Source organism: Prenolepis imparis, unplaced genomic scaffold (genome assembly GCF_030444845.1).
Source record: "Prenolepis imparis isolate NDT839.2.m4 unplaced genomic scaffold, iyPreImpa1.0 SCAF_8, whole genome shotgun sequence".
Classification (NCBI taxonomy): domain Eukaryota; kingdom Metazoa; phylum Arthropoda; class Insecta; order Hymenoptera; family Formicidae; genus Prenolepis; species Prenolepis imparis.
This window is the reverse complement of record NW_028141166.1, coordinates 265,851-290,557: the sequence shown is the minus strand read 5'-3', so window position 1 is coordinate 290,557 and position 24,707 is coordinate 265,851. Positions and strand designations below refer to the sequence as shown.

The 24,707-nt window shown below is 29.8% G+C and overlaps 1 protein-coding gene and 2 long non-coding RNA genes across 4 annotated transcripts; 2 read left to right on the top strand and 1 right to left on the bottom strand.

Annotated features, from left to right (window-relative positions):
- Positions 1-854: 854 nt before the first annotated feature.
- LOC145939502 (uncharacterized) lies at positions 855-16,212 on the bottom strand. 2 transcript variants are annotated; one of them, XR_014425835.1, is made up of 7 exons: positions 16,153-16,212; positions 15,081-15,259; positions 14,397-14,608; positions 14,068-14,296; positions 12,254-12,500; positions 3,622-3,752; positions 855-1,875 (listed from the first exon to the last, which is right to left on the bottom strand). It is a non-coding gene; the product is annotated as an uncharacterized LOC145939502 (long non-coding RNA). The 2 variants fall into 2 exon arrangements; XR_014425834.1 differs by lacking the exon at positions 3,622-3,752.
- On the top strand, positions 7,454-8,593 carry LOC145939619 (histone-lysine N-methyltransferase SETMAR-like). Its single transcript, XM_083044072.1, has one exon. It carries the CDS (start codon positions 7,492-7,494, stop codon positions 8,269-8,271), a length of 780 nt encoding a protein of 259 aa, XP_082900198.1. The 5' UTR covers positions 7,454-7,491; the 3' UTR covers positions 8,272-8,593.
- A 3,654-nt stretch (positions 16,213-19,866) lies between the features above and the next one.
- LOC145939762 (uncharacterized) lies at positions 19,867-23,212 on the top strand. Its single transcript, XR_014425892.1, has 4 exons — positions 19,867-20,704; positions 21,051-21,171; positions 21,263-21,305; positions 21,392-23,212. It is a non-coding gene; the product is annotated as an uncharacterized LOC145939762 (long non-coding RNA).
- Positions 23,213-24,707: the final 1,495 nt, after the last annotated feature.

The window sequence follows — 24,707 nt, the reverse complement described above, 5'->3', positions numbered from 1 at the left end:
TCGCTTCGCGTGGAAAGTTGCAAATCCATGTGGAACCTCGCTTGGCGTGAAAAGTTGCAAACCCATGTGGAACCTCGCTTCGCGTGGAAAGTGTATGCGTGGAAACAATGGGTTCCGCCCCCCTGCGGGAGGCTCCACTACCAAAAAACTAGACAAATAGGTTTGCGTGGAACCTCGCTTTGCGTGGAAAATTATATAAACCCATGTGAAATTGTAGAAATTAGTGCCCCAGTTGATACAACACCTAAAATGTTACAATGTTAATTTGCGTTTTTGTCGTAAAGTACTGCTTTTACATTAATAGTGTATAGAACATAAAAGTTGCGTTTTTAAAAGTACAACTTTTATTTGGAACTTTTTCTACTAGGATAAATATTTATTAAGGTTATGAAAGAAAATATACAAAAAAGCCATTTTTCTTTCATTTTGACCTTGAAGATGACCTTGTCGCTATTTTTCATTGTCATATTCGTAATCAGTGCGTCAAAATACATAAGTATACGATATTTCAAAACAATCGGAGGTATCGGCTTTTCGGAACTACACCCCTGGCGAGAATCGACTAAACATATGTTTTTAAAAAGGAATGTTATAATATTTTTAATTTGATTAATATTTTTGACAATTATCAGCTGATTTTTGTCAAAAAATATTAATCGCGAATAAAATATAACATATTATTTGAAACATATTATTATTTTAATATTTTCAACATATTTTATACACTCCCATTACCACTATAGAAATGTTATAAAATAAACAATTTCTCACTCACCGATACGTACAATAGCAGAGTTGTAGTACACAGTACATATTGATCTGAAAATAAAATATTCAAATTATATACATACATATGTGTGTGTCGAATATCTTATAAACAATGTAGTTTAGAAAAAATGTTTTTATATTTATTCGCGAATAGACGAGTGCGCGAAAGGGAGAGCCGCGAGGAACGTAAGAGAGACGGAGCGAGAGAAGTATAATCCAACAATTTAACACAGTCCGAGTTTAACTAACACAATAAATTTAATTAAAGCTCACAGTACATAAATCTTTCACAATTATTAAGAAATCCCGGAAATTGTCCTCTAATTTACGCGAGAATTATTCAGAAACGATATTTCCTTTCGCTCGAAATTTAATCGGAGATAGATCGATATAGATCCTTGAAGCGGAACGACTACGACAATAAGCGCTGACTCAAGATTTGCGCGAGAGTAAGGGCCTGAGCAGAATAGCTGACTTACAAGATTTGAGACAAAAGACAGTATTGTGCGTTACTTAAGACAAAGATTTAAAACAAAAAACATTGTCTCAAATCTTATAAGTCAGCTATTCTGCTCAGGCCCTAACGGGGAGCCGCAGGAGCGGAGCTGTTTTATATCGTTGCCCTTCTAGAAGGATCTCGTTATTTCGACAACATTCCACAGCTCGTTCGTTTTGACGATCCTTATTTATCGAAGGCTTTGAATCTTTCTAGGAGGGCAGACGAGATATTCGACTTATTTGTTTTGGTGAGCGATGTTTAATTCTATCGCTCAAGATTGCCGCGCCGGGTACCCGCTAAGCACGACAATAACACGCGCTCGAAGTTTTTCTACCGCGAATTTGAGTTGAATCTCGAACAATATTGCATATCTCATAATTGCTCCGCTGTCGCCCGATGCCTCCCCGGATCTCCTCCTCCTCTCTTGGTCGACTGTCATTGCTCCTTCGTAGCATTCACGATACTCGCGAAAACACGAATAATTACGATTGTCCGACACTTTACATGGCACTCCCGAGACACGAAACTTTACACGGCACTCCCGACGCGCGACACTTTACACGGCACTCCCGACACGACGCATGAATCGCAGTGTATCGCAATGCTACCTGTAACAAATAAAATACATACATATATTAGAATAATCTTATTATTACGCATTATAACATACAATATAAATATGTAAGCTAGAATATTTAATTAGCAAATTTTTGCTTTATTAATATTTTTTGACAGAAATCAGCTGATTAAAGCGTTAATTTGCTAATTAATTTTTAAAATAATAATATATTAAAATAATATAATATGGGATATAATAAGGGATGGATGACTGCTGAAACTTTTTTTGAATACATTTTAAATTATTTTCATCCATGGCTTATAAATAATATCGAATTCCCAGTTATTTTATATGTTGACATTCGTCTCATTTGACCATGCCAGTAGTCAATTTTTGTCGGAGTGTAAATATCGTATTGATTACATTATATCCAAATGCAACTCATGTATTGAACCTTTAGATGTTGCTGTATTACGTCTTCTCAAAAATTTTTAGAAACAAACAGTGAGCAAATGGAGATTAGAAAATGCAGGAGAACGCTTGAAAAAAGAAAACTTTGCTCCATTATTAAAAATAGCAATAGAATCTATAAATTTGACCGATACTATAAAACATGGATTCAGAGCATGTGGTCTGTTGCCTTTTTCTGCTGACGCAATAAATTATAATATTTTTAATAAAAATAAAAATGATACAACAGACAAACAAGAAATTAGGGATACAAATGCAACTTCGAATAATCAGAAGGAATATAAGAGACATTTGAAATTTTTCAAAAAAAATTTAAGCAAACAAATATTAGAAAGTTTTAAAACGAATTCAGTGGATTGTACAATGGTGACGTACAAAATGAAGGATTTTCCTTATATTGGATGAACGTAAAAAAGCAATGTGGTATATAATAAAAGAAGTTATTTTTTTAAAAAAATTTGATTAAGTATTTTTAGTTGATATTTAATCAAATTTATTCCTCAGAATGGTTGTAAATTTGTAAATCTTTCAAGTAATTTTATATTTTACTAATTAAAAAATTTAGCAGAAAATATATATTATTATTGAAGCTCATGATATAAATACAGAAGATACAGTATCTGATTCGGTCATTAATAACATAATCATAGATGAAGATATAATAAATATTAATAATATAGATATAGATATTAATTCTATGTTTCCAAATAAAATTTGTAAATAATGAAGAACCCAACTTGGTACAAATAGATAATCAGAGCAGTGGAAAAATGTTTCAACAGAATTCTACAAAGTTTGTGAATTAAGATTATAATACTTAATCTACTCTAATATAATAAATATTTATATGTATTTATATATTTTATTGATTTTATTATTCATATTATTTTATTTATATATATTTACAAAAATTCAAAATCAAGAAGTTATGAACGACCCATCGTTGAAAATGATATTGCATCAAATAATATGTTTCTAAAACTGATATTATTCAAGGTACACATATAAGAACTAAAAGTAATCAATATACTTATAATCAGTATTTTTTGTAAAACCAGTTTTTTTTACAGAAAATTTGGAAATTCAAAATAAATCTATTGTGCCAAGTAAGATTCCTTTGCTGTTTAAAAATAAATTGTTTTGGCCACAACCACTAAAAAAAGCGGAAAAAAGAGAAAAAATTCCAACGGTTGCAACGTCTGATAAATGTGTGGTTGCAATATCATTTAAAAAAAGAAGAGGGAAAACTTAAAAAGCAACAAGACATAGCAGATAGACGCAAGAAAAGAAAAAAAGGCACAAGAGCAGGAACTAAAAAAACCACCTCACTGTCGCAGCAGCCACCATCCCATATAGGATTTTACTAACGACCTGCTTCTGGCCCAAACCTGGTTGCCAGACTACCAATATTGGCGCGATAATGGCGCCCGTGTCTGGCCCAGTAATGGGATTTCTCTGGAATGATAATAAAAAAAAAAGACAGAAAATAAGAAAAAATCCAAAGAAAAACAAAATATTGACTAATTTAAATGTTATTTAATTAAATGTTTTTAATTGTATTTAAATAATTAAATGTTATTTAGTTGAGGCCTCCTCATTATTTTTCTTTTTATTCTTTCATAAATAAGTAAAGTTTTTATTTTTATTTTATGACTATAAAAGTATTTCTCCTGTTAGATCAAATTAAATTGTAAGTTAAAAAGTTATAAGTTATAAGTTAAATTGATAAAATTATAAATTAATTTAAAGGATATTTTAATTTAAAAATAATATAAATATTTTTCAACTTATTATGTTTAAACACTAGGACAGCATAATTCAATTATTGGAACGAATGTTTTTTCTTGTTCAAACATTGGGACATTTATATAGTTTAATATTTTAATTAATTTTTATGTTGAAGTATTCAATAAATAAAAATTTGTGCACTTTTTTAATAGTAGAGATTCCAATCTATCCGATAAATACTTTGAAAATACTTTAAAAAATAGTTTCAATATATTACAAATCTAAACAAATAAATCTATATCCTTAAACGTCCAATTACTGGGACATTTACCTTAATTGCTTTATTTTTATTAAAATTATTGAATTATATTTTTCAAACTCAAATTATTTTTTTATACTATTAATTTACTATTAATTAACTACACAAAATAATTTGCTGCTATGACTAAACTTGCTAACAAAAGAGTTTGTTCCATGAGCATACTGACACAATTGCTTTAATGCATATATGTATACATATACAGGATGTCCCATTTTAATCTATCACCCCTCGTAACTTTGCAGGAAGCGATCGTAGAGATCATGTGTTTTTTTACACCAATTGATTGGTCTTAATATTCTGTACATAAAAGTATTACAGTAAGATTACCGAAAAGTGAATGTTTCACAAGATATTTTATATTTTATGTCAAAATACTATAAACTTCAAGTCTCATAACTCGGAAAGTACTTAATAAAAAATAACTCATATATAGGGTTTTGAAAAACTCTCGAGATAAGCTACAAGAATATGCAATGAAAAATAGGGGGTTCCATTTAAGAAATTAAAGGTGACCTTTACGTGACCGTCAAACGACTATCCAAGGTCAAATCAATGACACCATCTTATGTCCCCCTCAAAGTAAAAAAACTTTTGTATGAAACATTTTTCTCTACGATCGCTTCCTGCAAAGTTACGAGGGGTAATAGATTAAAATGGGACATGTATATAATTGCTTTCTGTCGAACAAATATTATATATAACTTTCTGTCCAACAAATCTGCTTAATTACAAATATTAAATTTAACTCACAAATAGCTTTGTTGAATCAACAATTTAATTTTTATGTTAATCGATGATTTTCTGTATAGAGCATGTTCCCAAAGTAGAAAAATTAACAATTAATGACAAAAAAGCTGAAGATTTGAAGGATATAAGCTGGTACAAAAAATAATTTAAATAAAAATTTTACTTTAAAGAAAGATAATATAAAGTATCCAAAAAATAATAAACAAACATAATATATAACAATATGTAAGATGTGATTTGCCAGTCGAATTTTTAAAACAACGTTAAGATTTTATTGACCAACACTGACTAAGACTAATTCTTATATTATAAGAGGAATCGTTTCCCGATTCAGCGACTTTCGGATCTATATTTTTCTCGCCTATAATTCTATAGGGGGTTAGAGGGGATTCGGGAAATTAAATCTCGAATTGAGATTATTCCCAAATAAAGTCTTATAATATAAGAATTAGTCTTAGTCAGTGTTGGTCAATAAAATCTTAACGTTGTTTTAAACATAATATATATTTTTATCTAATAGTTTAATGAAAATTACATTGGCTATGCGAGCCAAACGTGGATGTCAGTACGTATACTTCCAATGAAATTAATTTTTTCGTTGGAATTTAATTCATTGTGCACGAGGCACGAATTTTTGCTTCGTACTTATGCCAAGACTTTATTTAAAGACTAATAGTTTAAAATAAATTTTTGATAATTTATTTTCTCTTCTTTTCAGGAACTTACTTGCAATTACTGCAATTATTGTACAGAGATATAATTTAAAAAGATATATGGAGACCATGAAAAAGACATGCAATGAAAAATAAGTAAAACTTAAAATATACAAGAAAGAATATTTTTTGTACAAAATATTGAAATACACACACATGATGTATTTAATTATTTATCTTTTTTAATATAAGGAACAATAATATCCTAAATAATTATCTCAAATAATATTTCTAAAACATATTCTTTGTCACTATCGTAGTCAACTTAAGAGGATATAAAATATATAACAAATTAATATTATAGCAATACAATTATGCTAATTGTTTAATAGCATAATATTATCTCTTTTTTTATCTTATTTCCTGATAAAGAATTTTATTACCTGAATGATATTTTAGAATTATTTTCTTCTCACTTGAGAATTCTTCAGAACATGCTAAAATTACACTGGTCAACACTAATTTTGTCACAAAAGGAATGACAGGTGATTTCGATAGGATTTTTCCTGTAGATTACGAATCTGGAATTCAAAATGTTCCATCACGTCACGTTTTTGAGAAAAACGGGGTCAAAGTGTCAAAAAACCTGTTTTTGGCACTTTTTGAATCTCTGTCACAAAGAAACGGGACGTGATAGAATACTTTCTATGGGCTCAAATTAAAGCTTGAACCTTAAACTTTAATGTTATGAAGCAAAAAAACATGTGACAATACTGTGAAATCGTGTAGCACAAGTTTTTTGACTGGCCGTGCGCCAATTTTGATCTCGTAAGTAAGTGGAGTCCTAATATGCTGGCTGACTATTGTTGGACACTTAAAAGATACTTTCCTGGAGCAAAATACTCCAGAAAATCATAAAATTATAGCCTCAAATTAGTTTGTTCATCAATAAATTTTTTTTATTTACTTAATAAAACACCTCGAGTAGTAAGAGGCGAGAGAAATCATTTTATGATAAGACCCATAATTTAATTACGGGGCTATAATTTTATGATTTGCTGGAGTATTTTGCTCCAGGAAAGTATCTTTTAAGTGTCCAACAGTAGTCAGCCAGCATATTAGGACTCCACTTACTTACGAGATCAAAATTGGCGCACGGCCAGTCAAAAAACTTGTGCTACACGATTTCACAGTATTGTCACATGTTTTTTTGCTTCATAACATAAAGTTTAAGGTTCAAGCTTTAATTTCCCATAGAAAGTATTCTATCACGTCCCGTTTCTTTGTGACAGAGATTCAAAAAGTGCCAAAAACAGGTTTTTTGACACTTTGACCCCGTTTTTCTCAAAAACGTGACGTGATGAAACATTTTGAATTTCAGATTCGTAATCTACGGGAGAAATCCTATCGAAATCACTTGTCATTCCTTTTGTGACATAAAAAAAGTCGAAAAATGTTGACCAGTGTTATTAACTATATATTATCTCTCTACACCAAAATTCTATTAATATTAACATAAAATAACTTGATATTCTGACAAATAATATTTATCGAATACTGACAGTACGAAAGTGGTTTGAAAAGTCCGTGCAAAGTCAGAGAGATGGCACCACTGGTGCGTATCGGGGTTATTTTTAGTTAGTAGCATCTCTTGGAAGAACACACACCAAGTTTCAGCCAGATCGGTCTATTTCTTTGTGTTTGGCGTTCGTTTGAATCGAGAAAGTCGAGTGATTTCCAAAAAATGGATGAAAGAGAATTTCGTGTGTTGATAAAACATTACTTTATGAAAGGCAAATCGCCTCAGAAGACTAAGGAGAAGCTTGATAAACATTATGGTGAAACTGCACCTTCGATTAGAACAGTTTATAAGTGGTTTCAAAATTTTCGGAGTGGCCATATGAGCACAAGTGACGCTGAACGTTCTGGACGCCCTATTGAGGTCACTACTCCAGAAATCATTGATAAAATCCATGATATGATGATGGATGATAGAAGAGTGAAGGTGCGCGAGATTGCTAGTGCTGTGGGCATCTCGAGTGAACGGGTACATAATATTTTGCATCAACATTTGGGCATGAAAAAACTATCCGCAAGATGGGTGCCGCGATTGCTCACAGTTGACCAAAAACGAAATCGTGTGAGGTGTTCCAAGGACGGTTTGCAGCTGTTTCAGCGGAATCCACAGGACTTTAAGCGTCGTTTCGTCACTGTGGACGAAACATGGATACACCACTACACGCCTGAGACCAAGGAACAGTCCAAACAATGGATTGCCAGCGGGGAGTCTGCACCAAAGAAGGCGAAGACCGTTCTTTCGGCCGGGAAAGTTATGGCGACTGTCTTTTGGGATTCGCAAGGAATAATCCTCATCGACTATTTGGAAAAGGGTAAAACTATTACAGGTGCATATTATTCATCGTTATTGGACCGTTTGAAAACCGAGCTGCAAGAAAAACGTCACGATTGGCCCACAAAAAAGTCCTTTTCCATCACGACAACGCACCAGCTCACTCATCTGTAGTTGTAGCCGCAAAATTGATGGAATTAAGGTTCCAACTCGTTCCGCATCCCCCCTATTCTCCAGATTTGGCTCCCTTGGACTACTACTTGTTCCCCAATATGAAGAAATGGCTGGGGGAAAGAGATTTTATTCAAACGAGGAGGTGATTGCGGAAACGAATGCCTATTTTGCAGAGTTGGACCAATCTTATTATTTGGAAGGGATCAACAAACTGGAGCAGCGTTGGACGAAGTGTATAAGCCTAAAAGGAGACTACGTTGAAAAATAAAAAAAGTTTATCCCGAAAAATTAAGTAGTTTTCATTTTTGCACGGACTTTTCAAACCACCCTCGTAAATACATAAAAATTACCAAAATCGTACAGAAATCATGAACATCATTCAGTATAATTTTTTAATATATTTGATTCTGCGATTAAGTTTTTAACTAATTTTATTGCACTGTGATTTTCTAGCTGCAAATAATTTAATTTTACTTCCCGCAAGTTCTATCAATAATCTTTGCGCCTAGAGTGAGTAAAACAATTTTTTTTATAAACATAATTTGATAGTTTGTATATAAATTTTATTGTAATTTATTGGTTACTCTTAAAAAAACTTGAGTTTATTATTAATTGAAGTGTTTTAAAAATGAATATTTAAAATGTTCAGTAATGTTCCGAAAATGCCCAAAGTTAACCGAAAATATCGCGACGCAAAGTTGAAACCGATTTTATATATGATAAAGTATACAGTTTACAATTTTTAAAATTTTGTGTATCTCTTCATAAATAATATGAACGCAAAAAAATTGGTGGTTTAAAACAATTGAAAGAATGTCGTTCTTGTTTTGTTCCATTCTGCAAAAAAAATTCATAAAAATATACATGAAAAAATGTTCGTGTATGTCCCTTAAGACGAAAAAAAACGATAACAATGGTTTCAACTTGTACGACATGAATATAAGCTAACAAAATCAAACTTATAATGTTGTCAAGATCATTTGAATGTAAATGTAAATGGAATAAAAGATATAACCTTTGAATACGATGCACCACTATAGTGGCTTCTTTCTAAACAATGTTTTGGGACAAGACGTCACTATAGTGACGTCCCTCTAAACGATTGTTTGGGACGAAACGTCACTATAGTGACTTCTTTTTATATTTTATATATAATATCGCTAAATATCTTATTATTGGAATATTTACGAAAATTTTTGTTGTTATTATTATTATTTAATATGCAAGATGAAAAATTTCTCTATCAACATCTTTTTCCATTTTTTTCATTTGTATTGCTTATAGTTTTTTTTTTTTTTTTTATTATATTTTGTCACCATAGAAATATTTTCATGTTTTATTTGTCTGAATTTGTTTTATCAAAAAAAATAATCAACGGCAGTATTAAGCATGACCACCAAGAGTTTACATCACAATTAAGATATACTTCCATTTCTTAATAGCATATTGATAAAATCTTTAAAAAAATTATTATTTGTTTGTCGACGTATCATTATCAGATATTATTGCTTTTGAGTTTGTAGTTGTATTAGTAGTATTATTTTTAATTATTTTATTTCTTTTAATTTTGTAGACTTGTTTGTCCTAATATGATTATATTAAGTATAATAAAAGAAAAATTATAAGCGATACAGAATCAGATATGGTGGGAGATGTTGATAGAGAATGTTCGCATCTTGCATTAAATAATAGTACAAATTTACATAAAGTACGAAGACGAATTGAATTCATCGGAATCGGAAAACGAAGTCGATAATTTAGTTTAGAAGAAGTAGAATGTGAGGAAATTAATAGGTCACATAAAAATTTGGAACTAAAAATATTCAAATTTGATACAAATAGTTCTGGCATAAAATCTTTATTGGTTTTCCACTGCGTTGGATTATTTTCAATTATTTTTTCTGAAGAATTAGTCGCATTTATTGCAGTAAAAGCAAATATTTATAGTCACTATGCAATGAATAATAACAAACGTTTTTTCTCAAATAATTATGAAAAAGAAACTACAGTAAATGAAATTTTCTGTTTTTTAGCCATTAGATTACTGATGTCGCGAGTAAAAAAATTACATTATACAGAATTCTGGTCAAAAGATAGATATTTGCGTACAGATATTTTTAATCAGATTATGTTTCGAGACAGATATGTTTTTTTATTAAAAATGTTACACTTTAATGACATTACAACAGTTAGTTCTGATCGATTGATAAAAATACATGAAGTTGTTAATAAACTCCGCGCATCTTTTAAAAATGATTTGTTTCCATTTCGTAATAGATGAAAGTTTATTGTTATTTAAAGAAAGATTAAGTAGTATATTCCGTCTAAACGGAACATATTCGGCATAAAACCTTTCGTTTTGTGCGATTGTAAAAGTGGACATATCCAAGCTTTTATTATTCATATAGGCTATAATACTAATGTAATTCTAATGTAATTTTAATGTATCAAATCAAAAAGCATTTGGAATGTCAGGCGAAAATGTACTTACATTATTAGAGCCATATTTAGGCAAAGGGCATATGTTATCTGTTGATAATTGGTATATTATTCCGACATTGTTTAGTTTGCTTCATAAAAATAATACAAATGCTTGAGGTACAGTGAAACGACGACAAAAATATATGCCAAAATGAAAGAAAAATTAAGAAAGGGTGAATATATATTTCCGCTTTACAAACAAGTTATTTGCAATCAAATGGCAAAATAAGCGAGAAGAATACATGTTATCTACTTATCATTCAGCAGAGTTTGTACATATAACAAAAAGAGATTATCACACAGGAGACATAATTCAGAAACTTTCTTGCGTAGTTAATTATAGTTTCTCTATGAGAGTGCTGTAGATAAAACTGACATGGTAATAAATAATATTGAATTCACAGAAAAAGGTACCAAAAATCTTTCTTTTATTTGTTGGATATATCCATTTAGAATGCGTATTATTTATATAAATCCAATAGCAAAAAAGATATTTCAATGCAAAAGTTTCATTTGCAATTAATTAAAGAAATACTGCGTAAATATTATACAACAAATAATAATTGCAATAAAGGAAAAAAATCTACTGTCGATCATCTTCTTCGACTTTATGAAAGACATTTTCCCCCTATTTGTGAATAGTAAAGCAATGAAAGCATTACGCGATTGTGTAGTATGTGCTAAAAATGATAAAAGACGGAGATCAAGATATTAATGTGATATGATGAATACGATGTGGGATTATGCGTAAATCCTTGTTTCAAAGTTTACCACACGCAATTATATTATTAAATATTAAATATTAAAGTAAAATATTAAAAAATATTAAATTATTAAATATTAAAGAGTTTTATATGTTGTAAGAGTTTTATAAGAGTATTAATGTTATATTATAGTGTATTTCTTTCTAGTTTATTGCATATAAATAAATTAAAATGTTATACTTTATTAGCTATTATTTTATATTACACAATTTTGATGAATTGCATAGTATAAAGAAACAATCATACTAACATAATTAATTATTACTTGTAATACACTAAATAAATATGAATATAAATATAAATATAAATAAGTTATTTAGCGCAAAGCAACATACATCAATCGCGCATTGCGAGTATCAATAACGAGCGTTCGGTGGCAGGGTTGTATATAAAGTGACAGAGACCCTGCATCTAGCTCACAACAGTCGTAGCAAAAGGGTTAAACTTAATATTTCATTCTCCTACTTGATGAGAAATATTTACTTTTAAAAATTAAATACTTGATGAGAAATATTTACTTTAAAAAATTTTTTAAATACATAAATATTTATATATCGTTTCTCGTTACATGTACAATACTTGGACATTACGTTTGTAAATGCAAAATCAATTCGTTCAAGCTATCAAACAAATCTCAATATTAAATAAATGTTGTTTGAGATCCGAGCCATTACTCCAACGTCCTTTGCATGCAACTTTATATTCGACGTTAGATATTTTTGCATGAAGGTACTCACCGTTGGCAGCTATGTTCCTCCAATTTTCGATGATCTCGTAACAGCACTATTATCACCACTACTGTCATTACCATTTTCATATCTGAAGGATTTCATATCTGTAATGGATAGGCATACTCCAGTTCTTTCTGAATTTGCATCATCTAGTTCGTATTTTACAGATTAACGTTGTTAATGTCGATTTGTCCTTTTCTAAAAGTAGGTTCAATTTTAGATACCAACGGTTTTTCTTCTTTCTTAAACTCTCCTACAATTTTGTAAAATAAGTATATTTTATTATTTACAGTACATATACATATAAACAGGGTGTCCCTAAACTAGCGATAAAGATTTTAATTATAAATTCTTTGTAATATTTTTAAGACAAAATTTCTAATACGAAAATGTCGAGGATATAGTATTTTTCAAATAAGAAAAGTTTAAAGATTATGAATTCTACAATAATTTCACTATTGTCAGTTTCGGTCCCATGAATCGGATGCTTTTGATAATAGTGAAATTATTGTAAAAATATTCAAGGTTTCATTAAAAATGTTTTTCTGTTTAGAGACACTCTGTATACATATATATATATATATATATATATATATAATGTTAAAAACAATTTTTTTAAATAAAAGAAACATGTGAAAAAAAAGAAAGACAGTTAACGACGCTTTGTTGGAAATGTAAACACAGAGACAGTAATAGTGAGTGTGTTTTGCATGTATATGTTCAAAGTATAAAATAAGTAGATACGTAACTACAGAATGAAAGATTTTGTAATTCCAGAAGAAACCAATATACCTATGTATACTTGTATACATGCAATACTTGCTTCTATAATTGTGATTTAAATATAGTAAAATGTTTTATATATATGTATACAGAGTTCGACAACAGATAGGACAACATTTAAGAAGTATTTTACACAATAAAATAAGACGAAAATCAAGAATAACAAAACATTAAAGTAGAGGCTTCCATATTTAGTTACAAATGTTTGCAAATTCGCATTTGTATGGGAAGGTGCCTGAAGCACGGCAATCCGCCGATCTCTGGTATGCATAAACTACGTCAGAAGAATATATTTATAGTACATTAACATTTTATTTATAGTATATTAATAGTATTTATAGTGTATTTTAACGGCCACTCTACTTTATCAAGCCTTCATCATTTTATTATTTTTAATTTGCGTCTCTTGTTTTATCATGTAGAATTATGTATCACCTATTGTCGAACCCTGTATATACATATAGATAATTTTTGTCTCCTTACGTTAACTTTTGCCTCCTGCTCTTGTTGAGAATATTTTGTTCTTTAACTATAAAAGTTCTATCAATCATTATATCATTTCCGACGTCATCACTTTTTTATACTATAACTTCACAAATGTTAGTGCAATTATTTATTCGAACAGGAATATTTAGAATATTTCTAACATATAATTAGAGTTTATAATAAGAGTCGAATAATAATAATTGATATAAACAATTTAAATATTTTATTTTAATTGTCAAATTAAATCATTTTTCTGGATGATTAAAGTGATAGGAACAAAAATTTGTTTAGAAATTTAATTTTGTTAAATTTAATATGTATATTAAATTTAATTTCTAAACAAATTTTCGTTCTTTGCGCATTAATCATGGATAAAAATTCCAACCTAACAATTAAAATATTTAAATGATTAATATCAGTTATTATTATTTAATTATCATTATAATCTAGAAATCTTTAATTCCTTTTCGAATAAGTAATTGTAGTTACAAGAACAAGAGGCAAAAGTTAATGTTAATTTTATACATTTCATAAGTAAACTATTCGTATACCATATTTTCCATTAACAGGAAGTGCATTTATTCATCATAACATTGAATTTGTCCAACAGATGCTTTTCCATCTCTTCAAATTTTTTATTTACTTTTGTTAAATACTTGAGACTTAATACTTGCTCATTTAAATAATAATTTCTCACTAAACGCTTGTTCTTGAGAATGATGTATTCATATCTGAATTGATTGCACCATTTTGATTGATTCTTAGCTGTGTTGTTTCATTCTGTGCAAAAAATAATAATATAATTAAATATATCAATGTCATTGAATCTACAAGACAATCATTATATTAAATGTAACAGAAGTTTTATATAAGTACGTACAAATCATCATGATTCAATTGCCTACAAATCGAACTAGTCGCATTAGCCGCACTCTTTACGCCTTGCCTCGGACTTAAGTAAAGATTGGAGTTGCTATTGGGCCTGATGAGTTACTTTGTCGTATTTTTAGAGAAATCTGAATCTTCTTGTGTTCCCAACTCCATTCTAGGCGAGGTTACATGTCCTGTAGGAAAACCAATTTGAATCTGAACCTGAATAGGAGAAAAGAGTTTGTTTCACAGGACTCAGTGTTTGTATATTCAGTTTGATATTCGATGAATCTATGTTTGATATTGCGTGATATGATAATAAATAAATATATATTCAACGATATAATATTATATTTTTTATAAATCCCTCTCAAGCAAAATTAATATTGTATTTTTAATTATATTAAGTTCAATGATTATTATGAGTGTAACAGAAACTATATTCATATAAAATTTCGACGAAATTAAATAAAAATTTAATTTAAATTTAAGTAGATACGTTTCTTATTCCTCAAAAATTATCGAAGTCAGTTATATAAAAAAATACATTTTTATATAAAAAAAAATTTCTCTGTAATTAATTAACTTAAGTTAATTTAATCTTAACTCAACTTTTAACTGAGATTTGTTCATGCAACTTTTAATTAAATTAATGTTATAAGCCACTAAACTTAATTTTAAAAAATTAACTTACCCAATCCTAGTTATTCGGCACTGTTACAGATGTAGTTGGATTTAGATTACTGATATAAGTGGAAATATCTGAGTCTGCGTTTGAACTGTCAATATATCCAATTCTTAAATAAATTTTGTAGATATGTATATATTTGGTGCAACTGTTGAAACCAGACCCACATTGAATTTTGATTCGGCCTAATATGGGAAAAATATAATTTATTAAATACATGAATTTCTATAAAAATTTTATAATTGAATGATCTTTTATACTTTAATATAAATGTTCTTTATTCTCTCGCGTGATATTTCATGCCTAATATTTTGCAATATTCCAAAATACTTATTTTGAGATATCCGCAATGCATTTAATCTGTCTTTTCCAAAAATATTTATATATACTAGTTTACATGTACTTATTTGGAGATAAATTAATATAAATCGACGATATAATATTATGTTTTTTTAAAAATGCCTTTCAAGCAAAATTAATATTGTACCTTAAATTATATTAAGTTCAATAATTATTAGTATAGTAACAGAAACTATATTCATAGAAAATTTTGACGAAATTAAATAAAAATTTTAATTTTAATTTAATTAAACACGTTTCTCATTCCTCGAAAATTATCGAAGTCAGCAAAATCGACAAATTCTACGCACAATATATTTCTATATATATTCTATTGTATATCAAATTCATCGTTTCACGTTTGTGATCTCATGTTTATAACATGTGAATTACATTAGTAGGACGAAAAGATATCGGGCAAAAACACACAGGGCCGTGGGATTTACCAATATTTTTAGGAATAAATATCACTTACCACTACAAATTATATTAGGAGCGAATCATCGCATGACACATGACAGACAATAGAGAAAAGTATTAAATATGATAATAATTAATATAAATACGAAAGTTAATAATCTTAAAATAAAAGTTAATTACAAAATTTTGATTTGAATTTGTGTAATTAATAAATTTTCTCATCATATTTGTTATATTAATTTATATTATTATATTATTATATTATTATATATTATAAATATTATATAATATTTGTTATATAATTTTTCATATTACTTACAGTTTGAATATCGTTGATCGCACACGTCTGTTCGTCGTGAAATCCCAAATGGAAAAGAGGGAGAAATAGCGAATGCCACATGGCGATGATAAAAAGAAGCATTAAACGTGCGATAAATAGATAGCAAGGTGTGTAATATTCGGAAATCTTAAGGCGATTCTTATATGTAAATATTAGCTCTCTACGAACGTCCTAATTTGTTGACATTCGCAACGCGCGACGCGCTTTGCTTGTCCAGGAATTATCGCGCGTGCCAAAACAGAACAGGATTATAGATACATATATAGGGCATGTTCCGATATACACTGTCGGTACGACAAAACTATAGATTTTCAGTATTGGCTTTATATCGGAACGTATCCATATATTCATGTATAATATGTACGCAAGCATCGATAAATTGTAATCAAATGAAAAAGCATTTCAGGTTTATTTTTATTGAAAAAAGTAACTTAACTGATTAATAAATTTCAAATGGAATTATAAATGTTATTAATTTAAAGCAAATTTCTCCACAACATATTTATTAATAACAATTATCATTAAAAATTAAAAATTAAATTTATTATCATAAGATGTAATTTTGTATAATACAGCATAGTATTATACAAAGTACAGCATCTGAAGTTAATCATTATTACGAAATCGTGTTTGAATCACATTTACAGACTATATAATTATAAAGCTCAAATTGTAATTAATAATAAAGCACTCTATTTAACAAATATTATATGTTGCTGAAAATTTGAATTCGATACATTTTTATATACATTATGTATATAAATTCGACATACAAATACTATTCAAATGCAAAAATTCTTGCCAATTCCTTAATTTTTACTCTTATATTTAAGATTCATACTTAAACTATCACACATTATCGATTACAGAAATAAAATACAACATAAAGCAAATTTGTGTAATTGTATTTTGATGTAAAATTAAATAAGTTAAGTGGACTCGAATATACTATATATGTATATATTGTATATACATAATATTTGCTTTAAATACAGGCTAAAATATTTAAATCATTTAAATTTAAATTATTATGCACTATTCTACTCAATGTAATAGCAAATGTATATGCAACATAAATATATGTAAATAATTGAAAAGAAATAGTCATAATTAAATTTATTCTCGTTTTTTTACCTCGTTGATCTAATTTCCGAAGATGGATAGTTAATATAAAAGTTAGCACTCTGGTTAGCTGCTAGCTGCTAATAACTAATAACTATATACATATAGTGTAGCAATATCTTGAGCATATTTATTAGAACTGTGAAAATTGCTTAATCCACTCAATAATCTGCACAAAATAGAAAATAAAAATGGCTGAATTAACCATTATTATAAAGTCTTCCTTGAGAATGTGCAAAATATACAATTATTAAATACACACTTGTTATTATATATTAATATTAATAAATACTTTTTTAATACAAACATTTGTCCCTGGAAACTTGAATTTAATATATTTTCGTAAATTCGACATGCAAATATTATTTATTTTAAATACAAAAAATTGTGCTAATTGTTTAATTTTTACATCTATTCATACTTGTATTGTCAAATTGCCGTTTACAGGTGTATGTAATATAATACAACATAGCTTTATTTGATCGTATTTTGTTATACTATTATTAACTAAGATGACTAGAATATATGTAATATTTATGGTAAACACAGGCTAAATATCTAAATCATTTAAATTTAATTTATTGTACATTTAAATCATTCTATTCAATGCAGTACCTATTTAAATGCAACAAAAATATTGTATGTAAATAACTGAAAAAATTTGAAATAGTAATATTGAATTTATTCGTTCTTTTATCCTGGTTTGATCTCCGAAGATGGATAGTTGACATTATAAGAATTAGAACTGGTTGGTATATTGTTTTTGTATATACCAGATTCGGCGAACCATACTTTGCGCTATACATTAAAGTTGTCTTTGAACCATAACAGTATATATGCCCATTACTGTCAGGCAAAATTTTACGACATACAGAAAAACAATATTTTATTTTATATGATATATCTTATCATTATATAAAAGTCTCTTCATTTTTAAATATGTAGAAAAGAAAAAAGTATATACGAGGCGCATTTTTAAAGTAAGGTCCGTTTTGAAATAAGAAAGGATCTTAACATATAAATATAATTTATTATGGCCAAAAAACTTCTACAAGCTTACTTTATTTTTCCACATAATCACCATTGACTTCCATCACGCATTTTTTATATCGTTTCAACAGCTTCCTAATTCCATTGTCGTAAAAGTCCGTCGCCTGTGTCTTGAACCAGTTATTAATGCCGTTCTTTAGTACGCTTTTCTTTTCGTTCTTTAGTTTGCTTTAGGAAATTAAATAAACAATTCTGAAACCGTAAGCCGCTAATTTTCAATAATTTTTTCACTTCTTCCATTAAACCTTCTATCATCATTGTTGGGCAACCGCTACGCTCTTAATCATGAACATTTGTTCGTCCTTCTCTAAACAAACGACACCATTTCCTAACTTTACTGTCACTCATAACATCTGATCCAAAAACCTCACAAAGTTGTCTATTCAATTTCCTAACGGCGAACTAAAGAATGGCTATTTACTAGTTCAAGACACAGGCGGCAGACTCTTAAAACAATGGAATTAGGAAGCTGTTGAAACGATATCAAAAATGGGTGGAAGTCAATAATGATTATGTGGAAAAATAAAGTATAAACTTGTAGAAGTTTTTTGGCCATAATAAATTATTTTGATATATGTTAAGATCCTTTTTTTATTTCAAAACGGACCTTACTTTAAAAATGCGTCTCGTATAAATGTCTTGTAAGACAACATTATCAGCACATTTAGTCCATCCTCTCGCAACGCAAAATAATATCCTATAATACAAAAGTAGATTGATTTAAAACTTATAGTCACACAAGTTTGATATAATACAAACGTAAGTAATTTATTGAAACTTTAATTACCAGCTCGCATTATGGAGACCGTCACAACAAATTTTGACACTACTTCATGGCCGACCAACTTTGGAGTGGTACATTCCGAAATTGTTAGTTTACAAGAATATCATACTGTCATCGATCAATCTCAACGTCAAACGACATTGCATTCCGATATCGAATTAAATATAAACCTCTGTAATCATACGACTGCGAATTGCGGTAATGACGGCGAACTCCAATTTTATTAACCGCTACCGTTAAAATTACTTCTAATTTTCTTTTCTTTTATTATTTTCAATGCGCTGAAGATGGCCCAAAAAAAGGGATCGAAACGTACGCTTTTGTAAGAGAAAAAACATTTTATAAAAAAATGTTTTAAATTAATATATACTAACATAATTAAATGTGTCTTAGTTTTTATTGAGCGCCCTAACGACCGCGCATAGGCTTGTATTGCCAATATTACCCCATCTTAGTATTTTAAAAAGTGAGCCATGAATAGATTATTGAACTTTTATCATTATTTACATACTCGATAATTTATGAACAGGTCATGAATGCTATGTCATAATTTATTCTCGGATAAATTATACGTCGGATCAACAATGTCATTGGATAAAATTTGTTACGGGTTGACATTGTATCTCCCATAAGGCATAATCTGTATGCGCAAAGCGGATGCTCCGTAGTATGTCGAAGGAGGAGTTTAACGTGATATATGCGATGACCACGAAGCGATCGAGGTCAGTCGGCAAAATAAAGTCGTACAAGCGTTACGTACGTCGCTGTCCCGGGACCCGGCATATATACCGTCGCGCTACATGAAATTGTTCGCGAGTCGCACACCTATAACAACCGTTGATGTAATTAAATCTCGGAGAGTGTCGGGAAAGGTATCGGGCTCGGGCATCTCGTTATCCGTTTTAGTCGCTGTGCGCGTAAGCCTGGTCGGCTCGAGCAATTGTACTGACGCGCGTAATTCGCTCGAATAGTGAAGCCAGTTATTTGTAAGGCTGGTGCGTTTGCTCTGTTACTATCGAGCCACCGCGTATTGCCGCCGCGCTAAAATTATTAACATTCACTTCGTCATTGCGACGCATACATTACACACGCGCGTTATCGAAATTCCTTAGTGAAAGGAAAAACTTGTTTGTTACGACGAGACGTCGCGTAGCATTGTCCGCGAAGGGTCAATGTCACCCGAACACCAATATAAACACATACTCGGTACCAAATGTATTCGAAATGCTCTATTCAGCAAATATAATTGAATAAATTATTATTTGATTGGAATTCGGTGTGTTGGAGTGTTTGTGATTTTCGGGAATCCTCTTATTATCGCTCAGTCCTTTACTTTCGCTATCCCAACACATTCGTCGTGGCAGGAAGCGTTATATCCGGGAAAGGAACAGTGGAGGATTGAAAGGGGCGCCTGCAACGTGGCGGCAACAGGATTCTTCCTAGCAGAACTAGTGCAGAGCGTTGTCCGTTCAGAGAAACAAGCAATTCTGGCATATTGTCTTCCGGTCAATACCTTGGAGTTTGGAGGTCAAAACTACCTGGCGACCGTGAAGAACCTAAAGATAAATACTAAAGGTGAGTCAAGTACTCGGAACTAATACTCTCTAAGCCATCGTGGCATAATTCGGCATATTGTTACGCTGCGTCACAAGTGACCGGTCACAATGTCACTTCTTCGATTTATAAACGTACCGATTTAAAACCATGGTGACATGGGCAGAAATTACCAATGCTTTCGGAATTCCATTAATTACCAGTAGGTTTTTATAAAAATTATAATCATTAAAAAAACGAAAGTTTTTAATTTCACTACAATGTGTCACTATGTTCAGCTCAGAACAGTGATAATGTTATTTTCTAGCAGCAAATAAGGTTTTTCATTGTGTTGATCATTATTGATATATGTACGTTTTATTTACAGCTGTAATTGTTGCAAAGCACTAGAAAAATATGAAGGAGACTTTCATGAAAAACTTGGCGAAAATCGAAGAATGCAAGAACAAGAGCAGTGGAAATGATGCTGATGGATTCCAGTCTACTTGGTATTCATACTTTATAAATGCCTATTGTTTTTGATTAAGATTTACGCTTAGGCAGAATCTGAATCAAATTTACCTAGTCTGCTATTTGTAGCGATACTAATTTAACTTTCATTTACTACGATGAAAATACTCGGGTGAGTACAGGTACAGTTTACCAATTTATCTTCATTTTAGATGTGCAGCTTCCAAAATATAATTTTTTTAAATTCTTATTCGTTAGAAATTTATGAAAGTGCCCGAAGATACTTCAAATGCCATTAACTCTAATGAGAGTCTTGGCAGTTTGTGATATTTCGGCTGATATACCTCTAGTGGTATCACCTGACCCAAACTCTGATTCTGCTGAGATCATAATATTATCATCAACCGTTTCGACACCACCACCCAGACCAGCCTCAGCACCCATCAATATAAAAACAACAACAAAACGTCCATGTCAGGAAGATCATTTTTTTAATGAAAGAGGCTCTGGTAAGAAGACGTCAACGGCGCCTCCTTGAAGGCGCTGTGAAAGCTATGGAAAAAATTGCACCTCAACCAGTACCATCTTTCAATTCAGAAGTAGATGCTCCTGATGTTTTTTGTTCATTTGTTGCTACCAGACTCTGCAGTATGAAAGAGGAGACTCGTAAAGAGTGTAAAAACGAGATACTTAAAATTTTAACAAAATACTAATTGTAGCTACTCTATCAAAAACCAAATATAAAATGACAACTTTTTTAACTTTAAAAGATTGACATTTTTTAAAATTTGAAGTTTTGCTCTTAGAAGTCACTCTCAAATATTACTAAGATTTCTAAGTTGTGAATTCTAGTTTTATTTCATTTCTTTTAATTATTTGCGTTTAGTTTACATACAGATAATATTTGTTTTTGTATTACTAAGTTTCTAAAGGTTTTGACAAAATACGCATTAAAGCAACTCTATCTCTAACAAAATATGAAAGTTATAAAATATAAAATATTTATTATATATTTATATGTTATTATTATATATTTATATGTTATTATTATATCAACAGGGTAGTTGTAAATTAATCGTCCAAACTAGCCAATAAATTTTGTTTATTTAATACAAATTACGACGTTTCGACCATATGGTTGTGGTCCTTTTCAAGTATGAACTGAAATAATAATTAAATTTAATTTAAACGGTTTGAGTTCAAAAAACGGTAATACAATGGATTTGCTGTAACACTTTGAGTACATACGTTCTTGTTGAAAAACACTTTACATGTTTTAGTTACGAGCTAATTAACATCTTGTCAAATTTTTTAATAAAAGAGAGAAACATTGTATCAGTATAAGACTTTGTCAATAACAGAATATTAAATTAGGAACACAGCTAAACGACCTTTATTATTTTGTCATAGATTTTATTTAAACTATCCGTGTCCTTTTGTAGGTTGATTGTATTATTGAATTTTTTAATATATAACATTTCCGCAATTTCTCTCTTTCTCACATATTTCTCGTTATGTAATATATTAGGTTTTGTCCAATCAAATTCATGTCCAAATTCCAACTTATGTTTACTTATAACGGAATGATTAGTTTCATGCAATTTTATATTGTTAAAATGCTCTTTCACTCGAGTACGTAAATGCCTTTTTGTTTGGCCAATATATGACGCATTACAATTTTTGCAATCTAATTTATATACAATGTTAGTTCTGTGATCTTTATGTAAACAATCTTTATCACGTTTAATATATTTAGTTTTTTTGTTATTTTATAGACAACGTTAAAGCCTATACACGCAAAACACGGCATAAATCATAGCTCACATCTTTCGTATAAGGTAATGAAATAAAAGACGTCCTGTCAAGTTGTCTACGATTCACATCACTATCAGCATTGTGGTTACGATTTTTTAGTACATTAATTCTTTTTTGTATATGTCGTTTGATGATGTGTTCATACTTGAAAAGGACCACAACCATATGGTCGAAACGTCGTAATTTGTACTAAATAAACAAAATTTATTGGCTAGTTTGGTCGATTAATTTACAACTACCCTGTTGATTAATGTACTAGCGATATAAAAATAACTCATAAAAAAAAATTATTATATATATTATACATTTATTATATATTTATTATATTATATGTTTTTATGTATATGAAAGTTAATATATCTATGAAAAAATAAATATGAAATTTCTTAACTAGCAAATATTAGTATTATTTTATTTTATTATTGGTTTTGTCATCATCATTAAGAAAGTTTGAGGATGTCATTTAAATTATTATTTGAACTGTTGCAAAGATAGTTTAGGCTTTTATCTACGGGATGCATGGAATTTTATATCAAAGCTAAATAGTGTCAAAATAGTATTTGAATAGGACTGTGATATTTAGTAGGTCTTATTACTTAAGTTCTAAGAAATATTTTTAGTTGGTGTATCAATATTGAAATTACTAAAGTTATGATAAAAAGATAAATCTCTTGAAAAATATATGACTTCTAAATTCTATTGCCTTATCACAATATTAACTCAATTATATATGAAGTTTGTTTAACAGTAATTGTTCCGTTAATTTCTCATGTAATTGTGTTTAGCTTGATATCTTATGTATATCTCATTGTTCAATCAGTCAACTTTTTTTTGTGTTCTCCCTTTTTCATGAAACTTATTGAGAACATCTAAGGATTCACATTTAGAATCATGTGATTTACACGTGTTGTCTCGACTTGTCCGTGGCACGTGTCTCACACCTGATTCAGGACCCCCCTTTTTTCTCGCTATCGATCAATGTCACGTTTGGTCGATCGTGTTGGCAATTCGCGTTTGGCAGGGAGAAAATTCCGCCTTCCAAGCAAATGCGAGAGCGCTCGCCGCAGAATCGAGCAGCATTCCTTTTGATAGAGCGATCGAAAGACAGTCTCTCCGCTCAATAAAAGTATACATATATTCGCGTACGATAAACCAACTGCTTCTGTATTAAGTGACTCGCGGACATCCGATTGTCAAGCTCAGCGTGATTCAATAAACTTTTATAGTAAAATCTAGTGCAAGTGATTATTGATCTCCTTCCAAAACGCCGTCTCCCCGTCGAGAGAGAATCAGCAGTCAATAACCAAACAGTAATTAATAACATCAATATCTTTCTTAGTACACATTATTTTATATATTTCCAAAAAATAATACATATTACTTAATACATATAATAATACATACATAATATAAACATATATAATAATACATACATAATATAAACATATATTATATACATAGGGGAAACCCGTCTATAATGGTCCCCCGGTGTAAAATGGTACCCTGTATTTATTTCTCCGATTAGTATTGTTATCTGCGTGTATAGAATTTTATGTTACTTCTATCTTTGTCCTGCCATCATGTGAACGTTTGTTGAAGCGATTGGATATGTTTAACAATAAGATAAAAAAATTCAATTTCTTAGAGATCTGATATAAGGTAAACTTCCTGTTTTGTTTCATTGTCCTGTGATTAAGTGAGATTCTATATAAAGTTATTATACTAGTAAGATAGTAAGATACAATTTCATGCTATATAT